The following is a 23,227-nucleotide window of genomic DNA, read 5'->3' as shown; positions in this document are numbered from 1 at the left end:
ACGAAGCCGCTTCCGTCGAACGCATCCTACCAAAACATCTGCGCAGATCATAACGTGCATCGATCACTAGACGAACAGAGACAGACAAAAACATAGAGCACAGCAAGCAATATTAGGAGCATGATCGTCAGCTAGGTTCAGTTGGTACCTCGATCTACGTACTAGCTAGGCTTGCTACTTCCCAGGCAGTCGTGGAAGGCCAGCAATGACCAAGTTTTCAATGCCGCACTCATTGGTACCACGACGCATTTTGAAATATCCTGTCGTATTAAATAGATGACGTAAGCGCAATCATTTATTACGTTAAGTCGCCGGCGGCTTACCTCCGTCGCCCCAGAATGTATTGAATGAGTTGGCAATCAACCTGAAAGGGTTATTTGTAGGCTAGCTACCCAACTATATTTTTGCACGTACCAGTAGTCGACGCCTCCTTCGGTTCCCCATCCAATAATTCGGACGCAGTGACCGTAAATTTTTCTACCAGAAGTATGGTGATAGACGCCTAATTTAGACACCGGTGAATATGACCCCTCAGCACTCGACTCGACAATAAAGACTTACCGCTTTTATAGTAGAATAAATCGTCGTAGAACGTGAACGATGCGGTAACAGATCCGCTAATGTAGATCTCTGACATAATTGAGAGCACTCGATATGACATTGGCCTGCTGGTGAATTTGTAATAGTAGTAAGCAAAGTGCTTGTCGGACGCGTAGGGAACGGTGTAACCGGCCTCGCACGTTCGCGTACATTTCGGCGTGTTCGAGTAGACGTTGGGTTTTCCGCAAAATTTCATTTTTTCTCTATTCGACTCCAGTGAGGTGTTGTATATGTGATTGCACGGTGGAAACGGATAGGGCGAGCAACCCTCTTTACTGTCGTACAAACCGCCACTGACGACGCCGTACTGTTTGTAGAATTGCCTGAATAGATTAGGGGGCACAATCAGGTTATACTGATGCATCTAAATCGCGTTGAAACCCGTTTACCATGCCTTGTATTGCCAACCTCCGCGACACCTATACACGGAGTATATACTCTATAGAACGTATAAAGAAACATATGTCGCGTACCCGTAACCGCAATAACGGCAGCACGACATGATGTCTTGTGTCGATACTAAGACCGGCTTGTGCATGTTAATGCAAATGCGATCACTGATGGCGCCAGCGACCGCGATTGCCTGTAATATAATGTATGCGTGAGGAAGAGGACGTATCGTTTTCTGTAGCCGGTGCGGGCTTCTTACCCAACAGCATCCGCACTGCGCCTGATCGCGAATCGTGCTGATGACGTCCGCGCAATTGGGCCACGCTTCGCGCGCGTCGAACGTCGTCGGTACGCTGTCGAGAACTTTGAACGGATATTCGATGATATCGGTGTCGTTTCCTGGCGGATCGTCGATGTCCAAGGAGCCACCCGTCTTGTAAATGTCCGGGTTGACGCCGGGTGCGAAATTGTCCGTCGTTGCCGTCCACGACGTATCGAGGCTGTTTACGTAGTTGACCAAAGCTTCTCCCGTAAGCGTTGACGGGTCGAGGTCAGATGTAGGAGCGGAGTAGGCGAAGGAAAGGAGAAGAGTAAGCACGGCGGACTGCATGCTGTGGCCGGACTTCGCGATCTTTGTGACGAAGTTACCAAGTGTCTGAGCTTACTGGTCGGCTATATTCAATAGCTTTAGCAGTCGACCAATCAGATACGTTCGCGGGCCTGTAGGTCAACATTTTTAGTGGTTCCGGTGATTTAGCGACCGCCCGAGGAGATTAGCGGCCGGATTGATCGTGGATGTGGTAATATCGCCTAGGCGGTTCTGATGCGCTCCATTTGATCTAGTAATTGTCGTACGTATGTAATGCCATTATCAACACACTGGACGTTTGCGATAATGTTATTTTGCGAGCGTCTCTACTGCGCCTCGTGCATCTAGAGACGACACCCTCGGTAGTTGAAAGAGTGAGAAAGTTTACTTTCTCACAGCATGACTTCCACGAGAGGATATGAACCCGTACAGCAGTAAGCGGCTTGACCGCGTAGACTAACACGGAACGGAATCATGGCTGCGGACGAGCCCGTAATCTCAATAGACGGCACGCGTCATTTTTAGCTACAGTGCTTGGTTCGTGTCCGTTGGCCAAACACGAATCAACGCGGATAGTGGAGAGTGATAGGGGACGTCCTGTAACAAATGACTGCTACTGAGCGAGTTCAGTGATTTCTGTTCGCTGCTCAGCCGAAATTTCTTCGTAACATTGGATCGAAGTATTCGGAGCAGGTAAATGCAATGACTAAAGCATTGGATCAGTATGCCAAAGAGCAGCAGCACAAAACAGTCATTATGTCCCTAGGTATTTAGGAGAACACCTGAAGTCCAGTAGCAGCCTCGCGAATTTTCCGTCTCCGAAAGGCAAACTATAGCAAAGGAAACATGCCGATACGTCTAGATCGTTCAAGCTCTAGGAGTCCACCGACGACGAGATCGTCTACTTCCCATTGCCTTCGATCGCAAAAGGCGACGGCCACCGTGAAGGTCTCCTCGAATCTTTCAAGGCTTTGGCTTACGACGTTTCCATTAAAAATTAATTAATTATTTATTTTAGTTTTTTGGATGGAGCTGTACCTCAATTCAATTGGTTAGACATCGGCCTCACCACGTATCTTCAAATCAATGGTTTTGTCTGTTCTTGCTAGGATTCAGCATCGTTCTATGGCAGTGTCAAAATGTGCCACATTGACAAGGTTTTTACATTAGTTTAATTAATTGTACCTACCCTACTAGTAGTTGAGCAGGTTGCTGTTGTCAAAAATTGCAGTTCATGATCATAGATCGTCTAGATTTATCCAATGATGCCATCTTAGTAATTGGCAATTTAAATTAGAACGAGGAAGAAAACACGTACAGCGACAAAAGGACAGAAGAACACTCTTGAGAAGTTGACTAAACGAAATCCAACATTAGATTTCTCTCCACAAGTACAACATCAAAGCATCGAAAACCCAAGTTGTAGTCTCTCAGGTCCCACTTGTTCATTCGTTCATCATAGACAGCAACTTTGCCGTAAGTAAACGTAAACATCCTCTTGCTTTCACGATCATAGGCGAATCCATCGCAAGATGAAAATGGAAAGAAATTATCTACAACAGAGAACTGCTCATCGCGGCTGTCAAAAATAACAGCCGCACGATTATCACAGTAGATATATAATCGGTCCCCTATCGTGACGTAGTCAGAAGCGGGATCTAACAATGAAGGACGTCGACAAGACTTGAAATTGCTCCAACGATTTTCAAACCGATCATACTTGGTGTATCCAAACTGATCTTGAGAGTTGTTGCCAAAAGCAAAAATCTTATTACCCAGCGAAGGTAAAATAGAGTCTCCCGAAAAAGCGCTCTCAGGAGAGGAAACGGGTATCCACACTTTTTTCTTTGAATCTAGCAATTCGCAGGTCATCTCGTCAACGCCAAAGCTTATGCTCATACCGTAAATGCAATCGTCACAACAAACTATTTCTCTATCTATTCTTTCACTACTCATCCGTTGTACGTCATTCACCCATTGTCGTCGCTCTGCATCATAACGCTGAACCTCGTCAGTCAGAGTGCTGCACTCTATGTCATTATGGGTAAAACCACCAAGAGCGTAAATCACGTCGTTTGAAGTCGCGATCTTATGACAATACACACCGAATGCCAGGGAAGGAAATGTAGTCCATTTGTCACAGTTGGGCTCATATACTCTAGCTTCATGGCACACAATTTCGAGTTCACTTGTCTCGTATGTTAACGGCGTCAACCCGCCAGCCACAAGCAGGACGCCGTCGAGTCCGAATCGTCGTCGACCAGACTCGCTTGACGAGTGATAGTGCGAGATCAAATCGAGATCTGAAAGAACGGCACTCGCTTCTTCAAAATCAAGTAATGGAAAGCGAACGAATTTCGAAAGCGTTTCGACTTGGGCTCGACGAGACTCTTCATCGCGTTTAACCCACTTTTGAAAAATCGTCAGAACTTCGTCTTCTGACTTTACCCCCAATTCATCGTGAGAGAGAATCCTACTCAGATGTTCCGCCGAAAGGAGTAGAAAATCCTCGCCCTCCGCCAAGACCGATATGCTCATCGCGGCAATGCGATCAGCTAGTCGGAGTAAATCCGAATTACCGCATCGATCAGCGACGATTCCAATACTGATGCAACTGGATTCGTCAACGTGGCTTTTGAGCCAGTCATTGCACATTTGAGACAGCCCGTCGAACTGAACGTAGTTGGCCGCTTCATAGAGGAATAGAAGAGAAGAAGAGGGGCATTCTGTTTTTCCTGTGTAGGCGTACTCAATCAGCATCTTGGTCACAGTTCCGTCGACGTTGCTGAGAGTTACGTCCGCTTGATTACTCTCTTTGAAGCTTCCCTTAAACATGACACGAAAAAATGGACTGGCGGAAGCGAGTATTATTCGGTGAGCTGGAAATCGTTGTCCGTCCTTGCTGATGATGGTGACGTCGCACAGATAATCCGACTCTCGAAATGAGTCAAACAGTGCCGTTGAGAAATAGCCCTTCGTCTCTAAAGAAATCGCTTCGTTCATGACACTCTTGGTCAGGGCTGTAAGGAGTCCCGGATAGAGAAGAAGTCCTCCTCTTTTCTTTGGGCCATTTTCGGCGCTTCGGATCGAGGAAAGAAGCTGTTTAGTAGGTGCTGAACAAGGTGGTTTGATCCCTTCTTGTCGTTCGATTTCGAAATCTTCTTTCCTTGGGTTTTTGGTAGCTCTTCGAAGCGTCCGCTCAAAAGAGGCCCCGGCGGGGTCTAGCAAGCGACTCGTCAGAGCGAGTTCTGTCGATGTGAAACGAAATGCTAGCCTCGATCGGGCTGGAGAGTTCTCGTGGCAAACGGTGACATACTGTAGTAGATTTATATGATCTCATCTGAAACGAATCGAGAAACCACCGTGGAAAACCTATGGCTATGCAAGAGAAATTCCATTAGGCCTGACAGCTTTCATTTCTAGCAGCTAGCACATGCAACTACATCAAGCGTAAACGCCAACACCCGGCGAAGCGATGTTATACTGTATATCCAATTCCTTGGACTTTACGGCGACGTGTCAGTTTCCCTTAATTTAGCTAAAGCATCTTCCGAAATTGTTGAAGACGGAAAAAGGGGTGTTGTAGCGCTTGGTTGTTCAAGTCCCGTCGAGGTATCGCAGCTTTGTCCGCCGATTTGTCGTCTTGTAGATTTTCCCCACATCTGTGACCAGAAGGCTCTTGCCGGTTTTGGAAGAAGGCAATAGGCGACGAAGGCAACTGAAACGATGTCGCATACGACAAAATTAGAGAGCAACGCGACAGACCAGCCAGTTGTTTCTGCAAGCTTGGAAATGCATTGATTAAGGTTTGTTTCATTAGCTCCGGTGATGCAGGAGGCTAAACCTGTAGACAAACCGTGGCCGTAAATTGTAATTGTAACGCCGATCCAGGTGAAACTCAGGGGAATAAGTATAGACAGGAGCGAAAACCTCTTTTGAACTAGAGCATACGCTTCGGCGACTTCTTGCCGTTTTCCAACGGGTAGACGGAAAATGCTCGTTTTCTTAGCCTTTGTAGAGAAGCGTTATGCGTTTCAATAGTTAGAGAGAGTTTTTCTCACCTGACTCAATTTGACCATAACGTAAACAGACATAACTGTTCCGCACAGAATCAGAATATCAGCGGGCAACATAAAGGAGTAAAAGTTGCCCGATGCAGGGGAAACGCAAAACATCGAATAGGGCGATGCTCTCGTGTATTGCAAGCCACGTATCAGAGAAAAAGCAAGCTGTCCGCTAGGTAGAACTAGCGACAGGATCAGCTGAAAAAAGAAAAGCTTCTTTTGACTTTTATGGCCAAATTGTCCAGGTTTCCACACTGTCAAAACTGAATTTGCCACCGAACAGAGCCACCAAAACAAGAAAGAGACATAGCCAAACTGAAAGAGTAACCCTGAAATGTGTATAACATAGGGGAGCATAAAAAGTTAGCAAAGTTTCGTACCTTGAATGTGGCAGATTTTAGTTGGGTAAACAACAGAATCAAACAGACTGTCGTATTTGCAGTATGTCTTTTTTTCGCCCAAAACGGCTGGAATTGTTATTGCACTGCCTATGTAGTGAAGAGAAGAGCTAGCTGGTCAAGTGTATTATTGCTAGCACTACTTACTAAATATAGCTAATGCTGCAGTTGAAAATACACTCGTCACCGACTGATAGCTAAACCTAAGACCGAATCACTTAGTTCGGATCCAGCGAGGGCGTATTGATGCATACAGATTCTTTGCTTTTATCCACGTAATCAATACGACAGCAATAGAAATCCAGTAGAATAACACTGAAACGTACAGTATAATCTTAAAGATTGTTGCACCTGTTTTCGAAGTTGGCCGATCACACGGGGGAGAGCAGTATAGACCGAAATTCCGTGCAAAATTGGTACGCGTAGGTATTAGAGGCGCTGGACAGCTTGAAACGTTTTTTCCTTGTAACTCACTTCTTGTGCATTTTGGAATTGACAGGCAGGAGATACCAAGCCAGGGCGCTATTTTGAGTATATTGTTGAGTTTTAGTTTTGAGATTTCAGCGCAGATGGCTTTGGTTTTTGATAACTTGTCGTAACCGATGTCTTTAGGGCATTTATCAAAGGCATAGTGACAAAGAAGCAGCATAAGTCTATCCAACAGCGTTGGCAGGTTATTAAAAACCAATTTCTGGGCAAACTTCAAATCTCGTTCGACCTTTTCAAATTTTCCACAGCCAGACACTGAAATATTTCTGTATATTGCTTTGTTTGCCGATTTGTCTAAGTTCCAATGAGGAAACGTCGATCTGCACACAGAACTGTTCAGTTGATTAGTGGCGACGAGTTCACACGAGGCGGAAGTTTCTGACTGATTTCTGACGTGACTGATTTCCTGTGAAAAGTAGCCAGTGAAAGTCATGTGGGAACCACCGCATGCAGACTATGCGGATCTATCCTTCTATCCCGCTCAAGGTGCATGCTATCGCTTTCGCGTCGACCATTCGCGTCTACTATCAGTGGATGACTTCGAAGCGCCCGCACCCACATGCTTACAGGCAACTTTAGCGGTGTGGTGAAGAAAAGATAGATCGGTGTAGCGGTCAATGCCAACAGAACAATGAGGCCCAATCCGAAGGCAATCAGTTTAAGCTGATTGCAAATTCTTTTCAACTGATTTCTGTGAAGACTGCCAGTGTACTTCGTCGTTCTTAGCGCCATTAATTTGCACAACCCACACAAAAAAGGCTGAATGAATGAAGAGGCTGTAGTTAGGCGTGAGTAAAAATGAAGGCGTTGCCGGACGACTTTCCTTTATACGGTTTGCTTGATCCGGTCGCGGTAAAAATTAACGTCCGAAAGGGTCCTTTATCGGCGACGACAAAGGATGCCTCCTCCTTTCAGGATGCATGTTCTTGGCTCTAGGGCACGAGGCAAGCATTAATTGAGAGACTCAAACAGCGTAGGCCCAGCCAAATTTCGAGTAGATGTTGTATAGTGAGGATATGACGCTGTTACTGTACCACGGAGGGAGCTAGGGGCTCGGTGCACTCTCACTGCTTAGCTCCGCGTAGTGGCCTGGAGCACAGTTTGGCCAAGGTTCAAGTTCGTAAATAGGCGTTATGTGTAATTTGAAGGTCGCTCTCGTGTAAGCCGGAGTTTCGTGTGCTTAGATTAGCAACAAGCATACGACTTACCGACGACTTTCTATATGCTTTTACTGCGAAGTATCGGCCAGCAGCAAGTGTCGGTTAATCGCGAGTGAATTCGCACAAACGCGCTTTTCATTCTTTGTGAAAAAATATTGTTGATACGACAAAAATGATTACTGTGTTAGTAAGTGGAAACGTCTCCGTTCGGCGGTGCGACAGCCCCTCCCCGGCAGGGCTACGACTGTCGTGGGGAGAACAATGGGATGTGTCGTTCACACGTCTGCCCGTACGATGTCAGCTGTCAATTTGCGGTCTGCAATTCCGATTGAGATAGTGCCAAAGAGGTGTGCTCTAATTTTAGCCGTTCTCTAATTAATTATCCGGCGGTCAGAAGCTAGCAGAGAATAGCTATCGCGCGAGCTCTCGTGAGAAATCTCAAGGTGCTTCTGCTCGACGAGGCGACATCGGCTCTCGAGACGGAAAGCGAAAAGGTATCAAAAATATTGGATATATTAATTTCGATGATCGTTGTGTCTTTTCTCTTCAGATCGTTCAAGAGGCTCTGGATCGTGCGCGAGAAGGTCGTACGAGCATCGTGATCGCTCATCGCCTGTCGACTATTCAGGGAGCGAATCGAATTTTTGTGATTGAGAATGGTCGCGTCGGGGGGGTTAACCCCGCGAACACGCCACTCGTTGGTCCTGAGTACGGGCCAAAGAACAACCTTTATTGCCAAACATCACCTTATGAGGGCTCTTGTCTCCGCCCATAAGGTAAGACATACCATGCATTCCTTATAACATGCACTCTTTATAACCCCTAATGGAATGTTAAGGTCCAACCCTGACAGCGTCGTCGAAGAGGGCGTGCACGGCGATCTGATGCAGAAGAAGGGCGTCTATTACAAGCTCAACGAGGCGCAGATTCAGAACGTCGCTTAGGAAAATGAAAAGTGTTATTGCTGGCTGGAATGTTGCTCTATAGTATATGAAGCGCAAACTTGTAACTTTGACGTTGTATCGTTGTAGTACACGTACCGCAGAAAGGAATACTGAGTTAAGCAGCCAGTCAGAATTCCGAGTCTATTGTTTTTTTTGCTGTAATCCAAATCAAAAGGTTCATTGCCATACTGAAGCACTCTGCCGCGATGGGGTATTTCCTATGGTGCACGTGACCTATATCAATAACCCTTCTTTCTGCTCAACACCGAAGCCCCCGCTTTCCCCAGCGTATCCCCAGTCGCACAGCGCGCCTTCTTCGTTGTAACGATCGTAAAAGGCGATCGCGCAGGCATTCGGAATTCGATCGTCGCGTCGATCGAGCGACGTAGACGTGGCTTGACGAAAAGCGAGTGGGCTGACGAACCACGCCACCAGCGCAAAGTTCGTGGATCGTTTCGCACATCGACTACCTCTTTTTTCCCGTAGATAGTAGCACTTTACCCGATTCTTCTTCCAAGGCTTTGGCTTAGGACTGGAGAAGAACGCACTCTCTGATCTGATCAGGTTGAAACCAAGCTCAATCCAAAAGAAAGACTGTGCACAACGTAATCAATTTAAAAATCACTTGATTGTTCATTTTCGCTCTTTCTCTGCTATTGTTCTGTAGAGAAAGGAGCTGTACACCGTCTTCACCTGTCTGGAAAACAATTCACTTAGTGAGACAGGCGTCACCACAGATCTTATTTGCCCTAGAAGTCCGGCATCATTTAATTAATAGAAGTCTGCCATCTAGACGCGGTACTTCAATTACCGTAATTCTGTTACCTCAGTAAATCATAGATTAGACAGTCATAATTCCTTCTGCATGTTGACTTCAGTTTTCTTTCTTAAAGATAGTGGTACCACCACAGATGGTTCAGAGAGAATGACGGCAGCAACATCAAGGAAATTCTGTCGGACGGAGTGCTGCATTAGTCGTACGGCGTCTAAGTAAGTTCTCCAGTCACAGGTGGAGGAGATTCAGGTTCTTTCTGGTCCATTCATTGCTCTCACTTCACTCCCAGAGTGCCACCATATAGACTCTGCCGAAACAGCTGACGGCGAATAGAATGTCGTCTCTATGGCTTAAATAGCCCAATTTGCGTCTGTGCTATTAGCATGTCAATTTCCAAGGGAAGTCCGTCCCCTAGCTTACACGTACCTTTTACCTGTCGCTGAAGCGCGGTTTGTGCAGACTGAGCAAGAGAATGAGGATTTCAGTGCTGTTCCTGCTCCTATCTCTGCTGTCCTTCTGCCAGTCCTGGCTCTTCGAAGCTGCAACATGTTCACCGGGTAATTCTAAGCGAGCTCCCCAAAGAAAAAGAGAGCTGTTGAAAATGTCTCAAATAATCCATGCCTTAGGTGGCCGCAATTTAGCTCTGGACGGTATCGCCAGGCAGAGTTCGACAGAAAACGAGAATACGACGGCTCAAAACGGAATTGACGGTGAAAGCAATTTCACCCTGATCGGCGGTTCAGTCGTTCTAACGAAGCAAGAGCTCTCACCTTTCTGGGAAGTCGTTTTACCGAGTACTTCTATAATACACTCCATCATTATCACCGGTCGAACGGATTGCTGTTCTGAACTACTGGACCAATTCGTCATCTTACTCTATAGCGAGAACTGTGCACTAGTGAGGACGTTTTACTTTGAAGAAGCGTCTAATCCTGTGCGGAAGGTGAAGAATACTCGGGGAGTGGAAGCACGCAGTGTAGCCATTCGCCTTTCTAATACAGCATCTCCTCAAGCGATAACCTTTGGAGATGCCTCACGGGTACAAGAAGAGATTCTTCTCGATGAGGGGAAAAAGATTTTCGCCTTAGGTTCGTTTTTTTCTCGTTTTCCTCCCTTAATTAAATAAGTATGGGTTATGACATGACATTATCATATCACATTCACACGTCACACATACACGTCACACGTATGTTATACACGTGCATAGAAAGTCTCTGCATGCAAGTTTTCAGTGTAAATGTAATAACAAAGTGTAATTGCACGTTCAGTTTGCGGCATTCTTATACCACTTGACCATGTTAGGTCGCTGGCCACGATGCACGTTTGCGCTCATTAGCGGATGGTCCTTTCCCTTACATAGAGCCACCATAGCCTCTTTGTACATCTCGACTTCTGCAAATAAATCTCCCGTTTCTTTTTCTTCCTCGCGAACTTTCTCTTGAAATACTTTAAGAAAATGCTCGTATATGAGAAAATCTGCGTGCAGCCACAGCCGCAGGACTTGCTTGTGCTTCTCTGTCAATACGTTGGCCTCGTGATGTCCTACCAGTTTTTCGTAATCTGACAAATTTTTGTCATCGGTCCTGAAAGTCGGATGAGTATTCGCTGGCATACTTACGACGTCACTCAGATTCCAGTTGAGCGTTCGTCGCAACATTACCATAGACTCCTCATTGTGCTCCAATAGCATTACTAGACTAAAAGTCTTCTCCATTTCGATAATTTTCGCGCGAACGTCACTTTCAGAGTACGGAGGCTCGAGTCCCATGTCATATGCCATAGAATTGAGAATACGATAGTGAGCAGGGCATTTCTGAAGTTTGGGATAATACTCGCTCGGATTGTCTAGGACATCAATAGCGGTGACACGGACGCCTCCGGCGCATTGGCGAACTTCCGGAAAAAAATCGAACGCGGATAGAAAAAGACTTTCGGGATAACGGAGAACTGTGAAGTATATAGGGTTGCGTATGAGTCGATTAGTCACTTCCGGTGCAAAGCGAGAATGTGCTATCAAAGCGTTGTATTCTCCCGGCTTGTGACTATGGTGGTAAGATGATGGATTCCACGAATGAGAGAATTCGTTGCCTTTCGGAACGACTTCGATCAGATTACGTTCTTTTATGACCTTCCGCAACATCTCCCTGATCGACGAGCTGCCCGTTTTGTGAGTCTTGATGTAGACAAAATTGCGTACCGGTGGCCCTAACTGACGGCGTCTGTTCGGGAAGAAAATTCTCGCGTAGACAATCGGTTTTGCCTTGAGAGAATCTGGTGCGATGGACGTCACGCCGACGCGTTGGGGGGGACGAACGACGAGCACTATTGCGAGCGCACTGACGATCAATACGCAGAAGAGCCAAGAGAAGATGGAAGCGTTCGACGAAGAAGTCATGACGCGTACGGTGGCGGATCGAAGCCGTGCCGAAGCCGTGAATAGAATTATTTATTATTTATGGAGCCGACCACCACAGTTGTACGGGTGGAGCCCGTATAACGACGGAGGGAGGCTCTTTCAAACGTGATCTTAGGGCCGGAAGTGTCTGTATGTATGTCTGTTCGTAACGCTCGGTATTGTGACGTAAATGAAAAACCCGTTTTTTCGTACAGCCCATGCGCGACATAGGGCCCAAAACGGTGACCCGAAAAAGGCGATTTACGGCGCGAATAAAGCGTTTTTTCTTTGATAAACGGAAAAAATGCTTAGAAATTCCTGTTTCAAATTGTTCTGTGCTATTTTCCGTTTCATAAATGCACCGAGAAACCGAAATGAGAGTTTGACTAGTTTTGGTGCCCGTGCTTCGCACGGGAAAATAGATACCACAGCATAGTGTGTGTGTTGGTGGCGAAGCACGGGCAAAGAGATACTGCAATATGTAATGTGAGTGTTGGTGGCCTCATAATATCTCTGGTGGCGGCGCCCGCGATGAGCTCTATTGTGTGTTTAGTTCACTTTCCCGGGCTTATTCGCATGTGTATTTGAGTAAAGATAAGCAGACGCAAGCAGATCGTATTTTGGACCATAAGAATCAAAGATCGAAACCCGATCTTTCATTCTTAGGATCCTAAATATTAGAGATTGATTCTTAAGGTCCTAAATATCAATTTCTAATGTTTAGCGAAATGCGTATTTAGCTTTCGAGCAAGCCAGTGTACGAAATGAAAGCAAGCACGTCACAACAGATTTAATAAACGGAAACACATTGCATCAGAGAGCACCAATAGCGGAACTATTTCCCAATAGACCATATTCTATAGACCCGCCATGCATGCTGGGTCTACGCAACAGGATAGGGTCTATTGAGATACGTTCCGCATGACCAAAAGTTCCACCGTTCAAGAGATTAGAGAAGTGACTGACGTACGAAGCATGAATGGTACTGTATAAACGGAATGCTCGACTCCATATGCAAGGTTTTTGGGCCCACTTATGGAGTACGTCATACGCCGTGAGGTTTTTGGAGAATGGCTCATTTGTCGCCCGATCTTTTGCACGTTATTGTGGTACAAAGGAGGCCGTAGCGTGTGTCAACTGGCCTCCCTTTTAATTGAGGCACACAATTCAGAGCGCGTGGTGACATAATGAAGAAAAACGCATCAGGGTCGGTGCCGGGGAAATAGTTACATGTACTCTACATGCACATGCACGGGGAAATAGATACATGTACTCTAGCTACGTGCCTTGCAGCGTGAGTGTCGATCGTCCTACCGTATATGTGTACATTATCTATGGTGGGTGCGCCCGCGATAAGCTCTATGGTGACGTGCTTAGTACACTTTTCCGGGCTTGCTCGCATGTGTACATGTGAGTAAAGATAAGCAGACGCAAGCTGATCGCGAGCAGAATGCTCGTTGTAAAGCAAGAAAGCAAGTTGCGTATACCGTACTCGCGCGATTAAATTAGAGCCCCACTCTCGATTGGAGCCCCTCTCGTATAGTGCCCTCCCCCCCACCCTTTCTCGATGAGTTGAAAAATTAAAGCCCCATCTCGAATGCTGCCCCGGGGCTGTATTTGAGGTTACAGCAGATGCGTCGGAGACGGACAGCCGCGATACAGACAAAGAATAGTGTGCTTTCCAATTGAAATTGCAAGCTTGTCGTAGGTAATGTAGCTTGTCAGCGTATACTGAATGAAATAATAAAGCCCCATTTCGATTAGAGCCCCAGTCTCAATTATAGCCCCAAGCTCGAGTTAAAACAATAGAGTCCCAGTGGCTCTAATCGCGCGAGTACGGTATATAGCTTGCGAGCAAGCCAGTGTAAGGCAATTGAGGGTACATAGCGCGCCTGCCCTCCAGTTCAGGTTTTTGGGCTCACGTATAGATTACGTTATACGCCGTGAAGTTTTTTGGCGAATGGCTCAATCGTTGATACGCGATATTTCCACGCTCTTGCGGTGAAAAATAAGGCGTAGTGTATGTCAACCAACCTCCCTTTTAGGGCACACAATTCAGAGTGCGTGGTGCCGTATGACGTCATAATGAAGACAAAAGCACCTGAGATTGTGCACCCCATAAGTCCGCATAAGGTGCCCGTGCTTCGCACGGGGAAATAGCCACCGCAGTGTCGTGCACGTATTGGTAGTCCCATATTATCTATAACAGATACCTACCCTTGCAACATAACCGGTGATCACAGTTACCCTGTGATCAAAGATACCCTGTGATCACACATAACCGGTGATTACAGTTACCCTGTGATCACAGATACCTCGTTATTCCAGTTACCTTGTAATTACAGTTACCCTGTGATCACAGATACCCTGGTATTATAGTTACCCTGTGATCGAATTAAAGTTATCCTGTGATCACAGTTACCCTGTGATCTGTGATCACAGCTACCCCTGTGATCACAGTCACCCTGTGATCAGAGATACACCCCTGTGAGTTACCCTGTGATCTGTAATCACAGATACCCCTGTGATCACAGTTACCCTGTGTTCACAGATACCCCTGTGATCACAGTTACCCTGTGTTCACAGATATCCCTGTTGTCACAGTTACCATGTGATCACAGAAACCCTGTGATCCTGTTATACGCCTGTGATCACAGTGTTCACATATACCCTATGTTCAGAGATGCCTTGTGATTTCAGTTACCCAGTGATCACAGTTATCACAGTTACCCTGTGATAACGCAGGTACCCCAAAGATCACAGATGCCCCTGTGATCCTGTACATGTACCCCTGTGATCACAGATACCCCTGTGTTCACAAATACCCTGTGATCACAGACCCTAAGAGTCAAAGATGAGGCCCTGATCTCTCTTATTTAGCCTACATAGCTTGCCTTTCCAAAAACCTCACATTTAGATTCTGTGAGGTTTTGGCGAATGGCTCAAACGTTATTGCGCGATACTTGCACGTTATTGCGGTGCAAAATAAGGCGCAGCGTGTGTCTACTGGCCCCTCCTTTAAAGGCACACAATTCAGAGAGCGTGGTGCCGTATGACGTCATAATGAAGACAAAAGCACCAGACATTGTGCACCCCATAAGGGAGCGCCCGATGTCGTCTGAGAAAAAAGAGATAGCCAGTCATCTCCGCGCGGATCGCCGGAGATGTTTGCGCCGCAAGAGAGTGCGGTAGAAGGCGCAGCGAATAAGCCTTAGTGATTTTAACGAAAGGTTCTGACGTCATCCAAGATGGCCGCCGCTCTTAGTAGTATAGATTGTCACGCTCTGACGTCACAATCAAAAGTATCCACTCCTGTACAGTACGTGTATGCGTGTACGGGTAACAGGAAATATGACCCGTACACATGCATATGTCTTCAAATACTTAGCAAATTATGAAATACAATACAGTACGTCAGAAAAGCGTGTAATTAGAAAAACATTGCAATTATGTAGGTATGCACAGTATGTACGTAGGACTAAGCTGTAGGGGCTAAGGGAATACTCCAGTACGTGAATATGTGGCAACATAAACATTTATGACGTCACACTATGTAATGCACTCGTGTACTGTAAGCGGTGGGAGGCTCTGCATGATGGCAACACGGTGAACACCGGGCCATCATTCTCTAGTATATATACATTCCAGCCATTCCAGCATAGATACTCCTCCTGCTAGATAGAAGCAGTGAGAGAAGCCGCGCCCCCAAACCTCGCGCGCTAGGCCGAACTGCTCGGAGGGACTCGGGGCCCTCGGAGGGGGCCCTCGGAGAGCGAGGCTAGCAAACGCCCGCGAATACAGCTCGTAGCCGAGGCGCGTCGGCAGAGTACGTGCTCTCGAGCGCACATTTGCGACCTGGTGGGCTGTCATCTCCGAGAGAGTGCTAGAGAGCCGATTGGCAAACTCATCAGCCACACGAGCTTAACTTTGCTGCTAGTAAAATAATAAGACCGAAAACGACCTAGAACTGCGTATTCGACGAAAATGGTGGTGAGAAACGAATTGTTTGCGTTAGACTCTGATTTGATAAATAATTATTATTTAATTAGCAGCGGTCGATTAACACATTTAGCAAATGCGCAAGCATCTCAGTGCTTAGAACACGTCCGGATCGAAATCGAACTGCGTCACACGTGGTCTGGCAATTCGAAGCTGGAAACCATAAAGTGGCTTAAAATGTCAATGAAAATCCTATTTATCCAAATGGTATTGCGTTTGCCAGGAAAGTACGACCGTATCAAGTCGTAGTCAATATTTGAGGCTCATCATCTTGATCGAGGGCGTGGTTGCACTCCTAACCCATTTGTAGGTGCTCGTGCAGTGCTACTGACGCATTTTATGTGTGTACGCTTCGAGAGAAAGACCATGATTCTCTCGACGACGTTCTTTCTCGTAACGTGTCTTTTCTTCGATTCTCTCTTGCTCACGAGGAGTGGATGTCCTCACGGTATGTAGGTATACATACATTTGTATATGGCGTACGCGTGTTCATTGCTTGTTCTTAGGCTTGCACCTTCTGAATGGCGTAGCTAAGGAAAATACGTCGAAAGAGTTTCCATTCTGGGAAATCGTTCTGCGCAGCACTTCGAATATAAGCGCTGTTCACATTTGAGCGTCGTCGGCGGATTGCTCCAGTTATAGCGTTCTACTTTACGACAACGACTGTCAGCTGAAAGGGGTCCTTCGCCCTTTTTACGACGGAGTTGAGTGGTACGTCATAGAGCGCAGTGTCAGCTACGCGCGTAGCGTCGCCGTTCACTGCGCCGATTCGGATTCTTCGTCGCTGAAGCTTTCTGACGTCGAAGTCTGTGGTAATGACACCCGAACGAAAAGCGCGACGAGCGTCAATTTTGTGAATGAAATCCGTCTCTTTAGCGAATGAAAGTGCGGAGAGTCGGTCGACGACTTTCTGCTCGGAGACGCTGTTCTCCGATTCTTTCGATACGTTGAGTTGCGCAAGTATCGTCCCGATGACATCGGATTCAGCAGCGACTTTAATGGATTATGACGTGAACGCAAACACGTCATCACCGACGACGTCATCAGTAGTACATTCTGCAACGGATACGTCACCGATGACGTCATCTGTTCTCTCATCTATAATAGTCATATATTCTACACCGCTTTTTACTTCTACGCCACCAATGACGTCATCAGTAGTACATTCTACAACGTCGATACCACTGATGACGTCAGCCGTTCCGTCATCTATAACAGTCATATATTCTGAATCGCTTTCTACTTCTACGCCACCGATGACGTCATCTGTTCTGTCACCTACATCTGTAGTTCTTCCGTCGTCATCTGTTCCGTCTACAAATTACACTACTCGTTTTCGTCGTCCAGACATAAAGCTCTATCTGGGCAATTACGCCAGCCCGGACGCTGCTTTAGACTTCGCAAGAAGCTTTTCCGACGTCGCGTCGAATGCTCAGCCGTTTGCAAACAACGTAACGTTTCTGAACGGATCGTCGACTTTCTTACATCATTGGGCTAACTATTTGGAAAATTCCAGCCAAAGCGTCAATTTTTCTGTCGCTAACGAATCGGCGACCATAGCAACGCAAATCGGAGCGTACGCAACGTCCGCTAACCGTCAAAAAATCGGTTCTACAAACGAAAACGTTGAACTTACAAGCATCCTTCGCTCGCTGGATCGCATATATGCGATCGCTGCCAATAATCTGAAAGTCGGACAACGGGTCGAATACGGAGGAACGGGAGTCGAAGGCTCAACCTTCGCTTCTCTAGTTGCCGCTAATAACGTCAGCACGGGTTCACCGACTCAAGCGACGGTTATCAACGAACTCGGCTTTACGTCTCTCGACGGCCTTATAGCGGCATCGAGTCTCGCCGAAGACGTCGTCTTATCGACTTTTATGATCCTTCAGAAGGATCCGTTCGTCTCGAATCGCGGCGTCGGGTCGGAACTCGTTGGGCTGACGCTGAGGCGGAGGAGTCCGGACGGTAGCGTTGCGATTTTGGCGGCGAGGAATTTAGCGCCTGAGAATGAATTTGTGATTACGTGGCCCAGGCGTCGACCCATCGCCTTGTCGAATCGTACGACTGTTATCGCGCCCGCTGATAATTTCACGTCCTACTCCGTCAATTTAATGGAGATGATTGAGAGTGATGCTTTCGTTGTGCAATTCTTTGAAATTCCGGAATATGTCAATAGGACAATTGACGTTTATTTTATCGAGCATCTTCCAGGTGAACCGCTGTTGAAGCTGGCCGACTTGACCGCCCTAAACGCGTCCTTATCTCTCAATTCATCTCTCAATAGTTCTAAATTGTTTTACACGGGAAGGTAATTCGTGTATACTACTAACGCGAATCTCTTTTTCAATACGTTTTCTCTATAGGGACGTAAACAAGAAGGCTAAACATTGCCTCGTCTTTCGCAATGCCAACGCGCACACCGTCAATGTGTCGTTCGAAGCGTTTTTCACGTCTTGCTTATTCTGGAACGAGACCGAGCAGCGGTACACCGGTCAAGGTTGCAGACCGTCTGTCAACAGTACGTTGAATACTACAATATGCCTCTGCAATCATCTCTCCTTCTTCGCTCTATTTCCTGCACCGAATAAGCTCGATTTTTCGCTATTGGCTGTAAGTCACGTAACTTGAATAATGTTTACTATATTTCATGTAGGATTTGAATCTTGCTCAAAATCCGGTGGCCTTGGCTACGATACTAGTAGTTCTGTTCTTATATGTTGTCGCCGTTATTTTCGCTCGTCGCGCCGACGTGCACGATTTTCGTTACGCGAGTCAGCTGTCCTTTTGTGGGCCGAACGGTGAACACAAATATCATATATCGGTGTTCACGTCTGCATCCCTAAATTCAGGTAAACTAGAACACAGCGTCTATATAGATATCCACTGTTGTTTCTTTGTATAGGAACAACGGCCAATGTAGGGATCAAGCTATACGGCGAAAGCGGAGCTTCGTTCGAACGGTTTCTCTATCGCGAAGGCGCTTTTTGTCGAAATTCTCACGACATGTTTCTCGTGGCAACGAATGAAACGTTGGTGACGTTTGCGTAAAAAGCCAAAATTACGAATCCTCCTATCTTAGTCTTGACGACGTAAATAAGATCGAAATTTGGCACGACAATTGGGGAAAATCGCCGTCGTGGAAGTTGCTGCGCGTTGTCGTACAGAAATATGGCACAGATCAAAAATTCCTATTCTTATACAACAAGTACGCTAAGAATATAATTTGTAATAGCGTCATCTATTTGCTTGTCTATAGTTGGATTTCACTGGACTCAAATACAGGTCTTCTCGTTGCCGAAATCTCAGCGGCGACAAAAGAAGAGCAAAAAGATTTTAGCTCTGTTTTCTACGCTCAAAGACACTCGGGTTTTTCAGATGGACACCTTTGGTTATCTCTCGTTCAGAAGCCGCTCTACAGCGCGTAAATTTAACTAGGCGACATTTTTCATCTTCATCTTTTAAATGTTTTGCAGCTTTACTCGTGTTCAAAGAATAACGGTGTGCCTGAGCCTTCTAATGAGCTTTATGGTTGTAAATGCCATGTGGTTTCGCACGCAAGATAGCAGTACTTCGGACTTCAATTTGAGCCTGATTAGTTTCTCCTACAGTCAAATCGGCATCGGTCTCATGTCAGTTGTCTTGACGTTTCCTATCAACGTAATGTGGCTATTATTCTTTCGAAAAGCGAAACGAAAAACCACTATTTCACAAGTAATTCAAGATTTATGCGAATCTGTCATCGTGTAACATTTTCGTTTTAGGAGCATGAGAAACTTCCAAGTATTGCATTAGCGATATACAAAAATTTCTAAATCGTATAATGTTATTATAGATAAGAAGTCCGGCTGCCAGTTGCCATACTACTTTATCTACGTTGCGTATATTGGGTGCTTTGCGACAACGGCGGTTGCCTGCATTATAATTTTGATTTACGGTCGGTCGTTCAAAAAGCCGCAGGCCGAAAAGTGGGTTGTCACTATGCTTCTATCTTGGCTTCAGTCTATTTTTCTGGTCGAGCCATTGAAGGTTTACTTACCTACTTATTTACTTTATATGTGGCACGATTTTCTTCAGGTTCTTCTGATCGCAGTTATTTTCGCCGTGCTATTCAAGCGCTTTAACTATTTGCAAAATGATGTAGAAATTGAGTACGCTGTTCTTACGAAATTGTAGTCATATATCTAATTTTGACGCATGCATAGGCAAACGTTGAAGAGACAAACACATTGCCTCCAGGTAATTAAAAAACATTATTTATTCGAAAGGCTCTTCCGACACCTGTACGTTCTTAGTCTAGTGTCCGAAGATTATCAAAATCGGAAAAGGCTCACGCGCTCGAACAGATCCAAAAGCGGAAGCACATGATATCGACTATTTTCGAAATTGGAACGTATCTCCTTTTCTTGTGGATAGCACTTTGGATTTCTTTGGCCGACAGCAATAATCTGGCAAAAAACATGTCTCGCTCAGCAAAATACGTCTTCCAGGCTAAGAAGTTTAGAACTATTCAAAGGTATAAGTGTGATATTTAAAGCGAAGGAATTTCGCATGTTCCTCTTCTTTGTGTTCTAGAACTGAAGATATTTTTGACTGGGCGAAAAACAGTTTCGTTGACGCTCTATTTTTTGATCAATTGTACAACGGCGAAAGATACAATTCATATTTTGTCAGAGGCGACTTGGGTCTAAGACTGGCTGGGGCACAAATTCGTCAAGTTCGGGCAACAGAGAGTCTGTTTCCACTCTTGAGAAAAAGTCTTAATTAGATTAAATAATTTTTAAAAAAAATTAGGTTCTTGTCGTCTTTCGGGGCACAGTCCCTGTTACTCGGCTTCGGAGTGGGAGAAGAAAAGCTTTGATGTTGGCTGGGCCCACCGTCCTAACAGGACTGCGAAGACCCATTGGAAACATGAGAAGAACCTAAATGGGTATCCTTTAGCACTCAATTAACTTTACTACTCACGTTTGCGTGCTATGTGTGTATAGGTGGGGATTTTCAGGAATTCACAATCGATATCCGGCAAGTGGATACATACATTCTCTAGGAGAGTCTAGGAGTGAAGCGAGAGCGGTGCTGAAGCATCTCGAAGATACACGGTGGATAGACAGGAAGTAAGCGTGGAAAAAATATTTGGGGCCCCACTGGCCACAAGCATTTCTTTCTTTAGAACGCGTGCCGTTTTTTTTCGAATTTTCGCTCTACAACGCCAACGTTAATCTTTTTCAAACGGTTCAGTTTGTCGTGGAATTCTTGGCGTCTGGAGGACTCTTTCCGGAAATCGAAATCAAAACGGTTGCACTCATTCGATACGTCACGCCAATCGATTACTTCAAATTATCTATGGAGGTAAGTATGAGGAAGCATATACGTTGTATAGGTTCCTATGCATTTCTGCAGATCCTTTTTGGATTGTACACTTTGGCGATGACGTACAGTTTTGTAAAAGAAATTCGAAAGCGTTCATGGTCGATTTTCGCGCAGGTTTGGTCTTGGTTCGATTTCGTCGTTTTGTGCCTGTCCTATTCGATTCTCGCTATTGACATCTACCAAACTGTGACCATAAACTCGTTGCTGAAACGACGCCAAATGCAAGGAGATCTCTCAGTCAATTTCTTTTCGGCAGTCGGATTTGGAATAGTATTGCACCATGTAACCGCTATTCTAGTTTTTTGGCTATTATAAAGGTAAGTACTGTAGCGTGCAATACGAAAACCGTTTCAAAAGCACTCATTACACTCATTATAATCCTAGATTTGATAGAAAACCTGCATTAATTTAAACGTCTTCGTCTTTATATAGGTTCTCAAATTGCTGAGATTTAATCGAAAATTGACGATGTTGAGTGACGTGCTTAGACGAACGTTTCTCGAAGTGTCTTCCTTCTTGTCAATTTTTGCTTTGTTCCTAACTGCCTTCACTTTTCTTGCGGCATTGGTATTGTCTTCTATATATGCTCGTACAATGCATTTATAGTTCTTCTCTAGACGCTCTACAACAGCCCTGGATTTCAATCTCTGTCGCATTCCTTTACTACTCTTTTTGAAGCTTCTCTCGGTTTCTTTTTGTATGGAAGTTGGATGGAAGGGGGAAATGGGTTGATTAGCACTGTCGTGTTTGTCTGCTATACGCTTACGACGACGTTCATCATGCTCAGTACTCTCGTTGCAATTCTAAACTTTGGATTTCACGAAACTCGCTGCGCTATCGAGCAGCAAAAGAATGATTTCGAAGTAATTGATTACATGTGGCGGAGCTTGAAGCTGACTTTTGGATTCTCTGGATCAGCAAACTCAAAAGCGAATTCTGAGCAGCCTAGTAGAAATATTAAATTTTCACGAAAAGATTTTCACCGTATGGCATTGCGACTTCTTGTTACTAGTGACAACTACGATGAAGATCGTCGCTTTGATGAATTGGCTGCAAAAGTGGAGCAAATGGTCGATTTGGCTCAAAGCTTAGACTAGCTGCACGAAAAAGTTGTGTAGATATATCGAAATCTGTACACGTGACCTATCTAACCCCTCCATACATTGTACAGTTCACGAGCGATTTCTGCTTGCCCCTGCCTATTCCCAGTTGCATGAGCGACGTCGCCGCTGTCCCAACGATCGCAAAAGGCGGAGGCAAGTACGCGGAACGAAGCGCGAGCTTCAAGAACCCCCAAACAGCGCGTTCTATAGACTAGAAACCCGTCGCGGCTCGCTCGATCTCGTCAAAAGCACACATCGACGTCGAACGACGCGAAAAAGCAGACCGACGAACGACGCCACCAGCTCAAAGGATCGTTTTGTGCGAGGCTTCGTTTTGCCCGTAAATTCCTCGACGCACCTTTCAAGGCTTTGATTTCCACTCGAGATGCGAAAATGGAGCAAATGGTTGATTTGGCTCAAAGCTTAGTCTAGCTGATTGACAAGTTGCTACACTGTATCTGTGACGGGACCAACGCACGTTACAATATCGATATCCGTAACACGTGATCTATCTTACCACTTCCTCCCCTTTGTACGCTTCACGATCACGATCTCTGAAGCCTCTGCTTGCTCCTGCCTATCCCCAGTCGCACGATCGACGTGCCCTCTCGAAAGCTCCTCCGTGAAGAGGCAGCTCCTTTTTCTCTTATTACGTGTCACTGCCTCGCAACGCGACAGCGCACGCTAATCTAAAGCGCAAAATCCATCGAAGTGCCCCCTGGCGTCGCTATGAACTCTAGAGCCACTGCGAACGTCGCTCCGCATTCTGTCGTGGACGGTCGATTGCTCGGAACGAACGCAAAGAGCGAATCGTACGTCGGAATGGCGCTCGAGCGATGTCGAGGGATGTCGAGGGCCGAAAACGAGGATGCTCACAAGGTACTATGCTTGCAAACCGTATAGCAGTAGACAAACGCCGCAAAGACAGACACAGGCAGCTAAACAATCAAA

At 45.9% G+C, this 23,227-nt stretch overlaps 4 protein-coding genes and 1 long non-coding RNA gene across 8 annotated transcripts; 3 read left to right on the top strand and 2 right to left on the bottom strand.

Annotated features, from left to right (window-relative positions):
• Window positions 1–21: 21 nt before the first annotated feature.
• On the bottom strand, window positions 22–1,600 carry LOC136193073 (cathepsin B-like cysteine proteinase 4). Its single transcript, XM_065981863.1, has 7 exons — window positions 1,250–1,600; window positions 1,074–1,183; window positions 990–1,019; window positions 562–923; window positions 415–502; window positions 324–364; window positions 22–260 (listed from the first exon to the last, which is right to left on the bottom strand). The coding sequence occupies exons 1-7, from the start codon at window positions 1,598–1,600 to the stop codon at window positions 175–177; spliced, it is 1,068 nt and encodes a 355-aa protein (XP_065837935.1). The 3' UTR covers window positions 22–174.
• Window positions 1,601–2,935: 1,335 nt separating this feature from the next.
• On the bottom strand, window positions 2,936–4,582 carry LOC136193072 (kelch-like protein 20). Its single transcript, XM_065981861.1, has one exon. The coding sequence runs from the start codon at window positions 4,580–4,582 to the stop codon at window positions 2,936–2,938; it is 1,647 nt and encodes a 548-aa protein (XP_065837933.1).
• A 4,314-nt stretch (window positions 4,583–8,896) lies between these two features.
• Window positions 8,897–10,548, top strand: LOC136193464 (uncharacterized). 4 transcript variants are annotated; one of them, XR_010671337.1, is made up of 7 exons: window positions 8,897–9,075; window positions 9,121–9,239; window positions 9,302–9,350; window positions 9,413–9,463; window positions 9,528–9,624; window positions 9,699–9,966; window positions 10,036–10,548. It is a non-coding gene; the product is annotated as an uncharacterized lncRNA (long non-coding RNA). The 4 variants fall into 4 exon arrangements; XR_010671340.1 differs by having other exon boundaries at window positions 9,528–9,643; XR_010671339.1 differs by having other exon boundaries at window positions 9,528–9,658; window positions 9,714–9,966.
• A 5,062-nt stretch (window positions 10,549–15,610) lies between these two features.
• On the top strand, window positions 15,611–22,335 carry LOC136193463 (polycystin-1-like protein 2). Its single transcript, XM_065982374.1, has 23 exons — window positions 15,611–15,794; window positions 15,854–15,970; window positions 16,027–16,251; window positions 16,310–16,615; window positions 16,680–18,114; window positions 18,170–18,416; window positions 18,460–18,655; window positions 18,709–18,835; window positions 18,886–19,011; window positions 19,063–19,227; window positions 19,280–19,517; window positions 19,568–19,586; window positions 19,639–19,832; window positions 19,881–19,954; window positions 20,009–20,042; window positions 20,099–20,319; window positions 20,379–20,536; window positions 20,598–20,733; window positions 20,792–20,917; window positions 20,974–21,152; window positions 21,204–21,490; window positions 21,606–21,740; window positions 21,791–22,335. Exons 5-20 carry the CDS (start codon window positions 16,775–16,777, stop codon window positions 21,020–21,022), a joined length of 3,450 nt encoding a protein of 1,149 aa, XP_065838446.1. The 5' UTR covers window positions 15,611–15,794; window positions 15,854–15,970; window positions 16,027–16,251; window positions 16,310–16,615; window positions 16,680–16,774; the 3' UTR covers window positions 21,023–21,152; window positions 21,204–21,490; window positions 21,606–21,740; window positions 21,791–22,335.
• LOC136193071 (polycystin-2-like protein 1) lies at window positions 21,147–22,270 on the top strand. The gene is made up of 5 exons (XM_065981860.1): window positions 21,147–21,152; window positions 21,204–21,245; window positions 21,288–21,455; window positions 21,606–21,740; window positions 21,791–22,270. The coding sequence occupies exons 1-5, from the start codon at window positions 21,147–21,149 to the stop codon at window positions 22,268–22,270; spliced, it is 831 nt and encodes a 276-aa protein (XP_065837932.1).
• Window positions 22,336–23,227: the final 892 nt, after the last annotated feature.

Source organism: Oscarella lobularis, chromosome 11, assembly GCF_947507565.1.
Source record: "Oscarella lobularis chromosome 11, ooOscLobu1.1, whole genome shotgun sequence".
In the NCBI taxonomy this organism is placed as follows: Eukaryota; Metazoa; Porifera; class Homoscleromorpha; order Homosclerophorida; family Oscarellidae; genus Oscarella; species Oscarella lobularis.
The sequence above is the reverse complement of the archived record's forward strand: the minus strand, read 5'-3'. Positions and strand labels throughout refer to the sequence as shown.

What these genes read in the sequence shown, in the direction of transcription:
- LOC136193073 (XM_065981863.1), bottom strand. Translation starts at nt 1,600, where the DNA reads ATGCAGTCCGCCGTGCTTACTCTTCTCCTTTCCTTCGCCTACTCCGCT. An exon ending in TTTATTCTACTATAAAAGCG is followed by an intron (nt 503 to 561) that starts GTAAGTCTTTAT and finishes TGTCTAAATTAG; the next exon opens with GCGTCTATCACCATACTTCT. An exon ending in TACATTCTGGGGCGACGGAG is followed by an intron (nt 261 to 323) that starts GTAAGCCGCCGG and finishes TTAATACGACAG; the next exon opens with GATATTTCAAAATGCGTCGT.
- LOC136193463 (XM_065982374.1), top strand. Translation starts at nt 16,775, where the DNA reads ATGACATCGGATTCAGCAGCGACTTTAATGGATTATGACGTGAACGCA. An exon ending in TCGATTTTTCGCTATTGGCT is followed by an intron (nt 18,417 to 18,459) that starts GTAAGTCACGTA and finishes TATTTCATGTAG; the next exon opens with GATTTGAATCTTGCTCAAAA. An exon ending in CAGAAGCCGCTCTACAGCGC is followed by an intron (nt 19,228 to 19,279) that starts GTAAATTTAACT and finishes AATGTTTTGCAG; the next exon opens with CTTTACTCGTGTTCAAAGAA.
- LOC136193072 (XM_065981861.1), bottom strand. Translation starts at nt 4,582, where the DNA reads ATGAACGAAGCGATTTCTTTAGAGACGAAGGGCTATTTCTCAACGGCA.
- LOC136193071 (XM_065981860.1), top strand. An exon ending in TGGCGATGACGTACAGTTTT is followed by an intron (nt 21,246 to 21,287) that starts GTAAAAGAAATT and finishes ATTTTCGCGCAG; the next exon opens with GTTTGGTCTTGGTTCGATTT. An exon ending in TCACTTTTCTTGCGGCATTG is followed by an intron (nt 21,741 to 21,790) that starts GTATTGTCTTCT and finishes GTTCTTCTCTAG; the next exon opens with ACGCTCTACAACAGCCCTGG.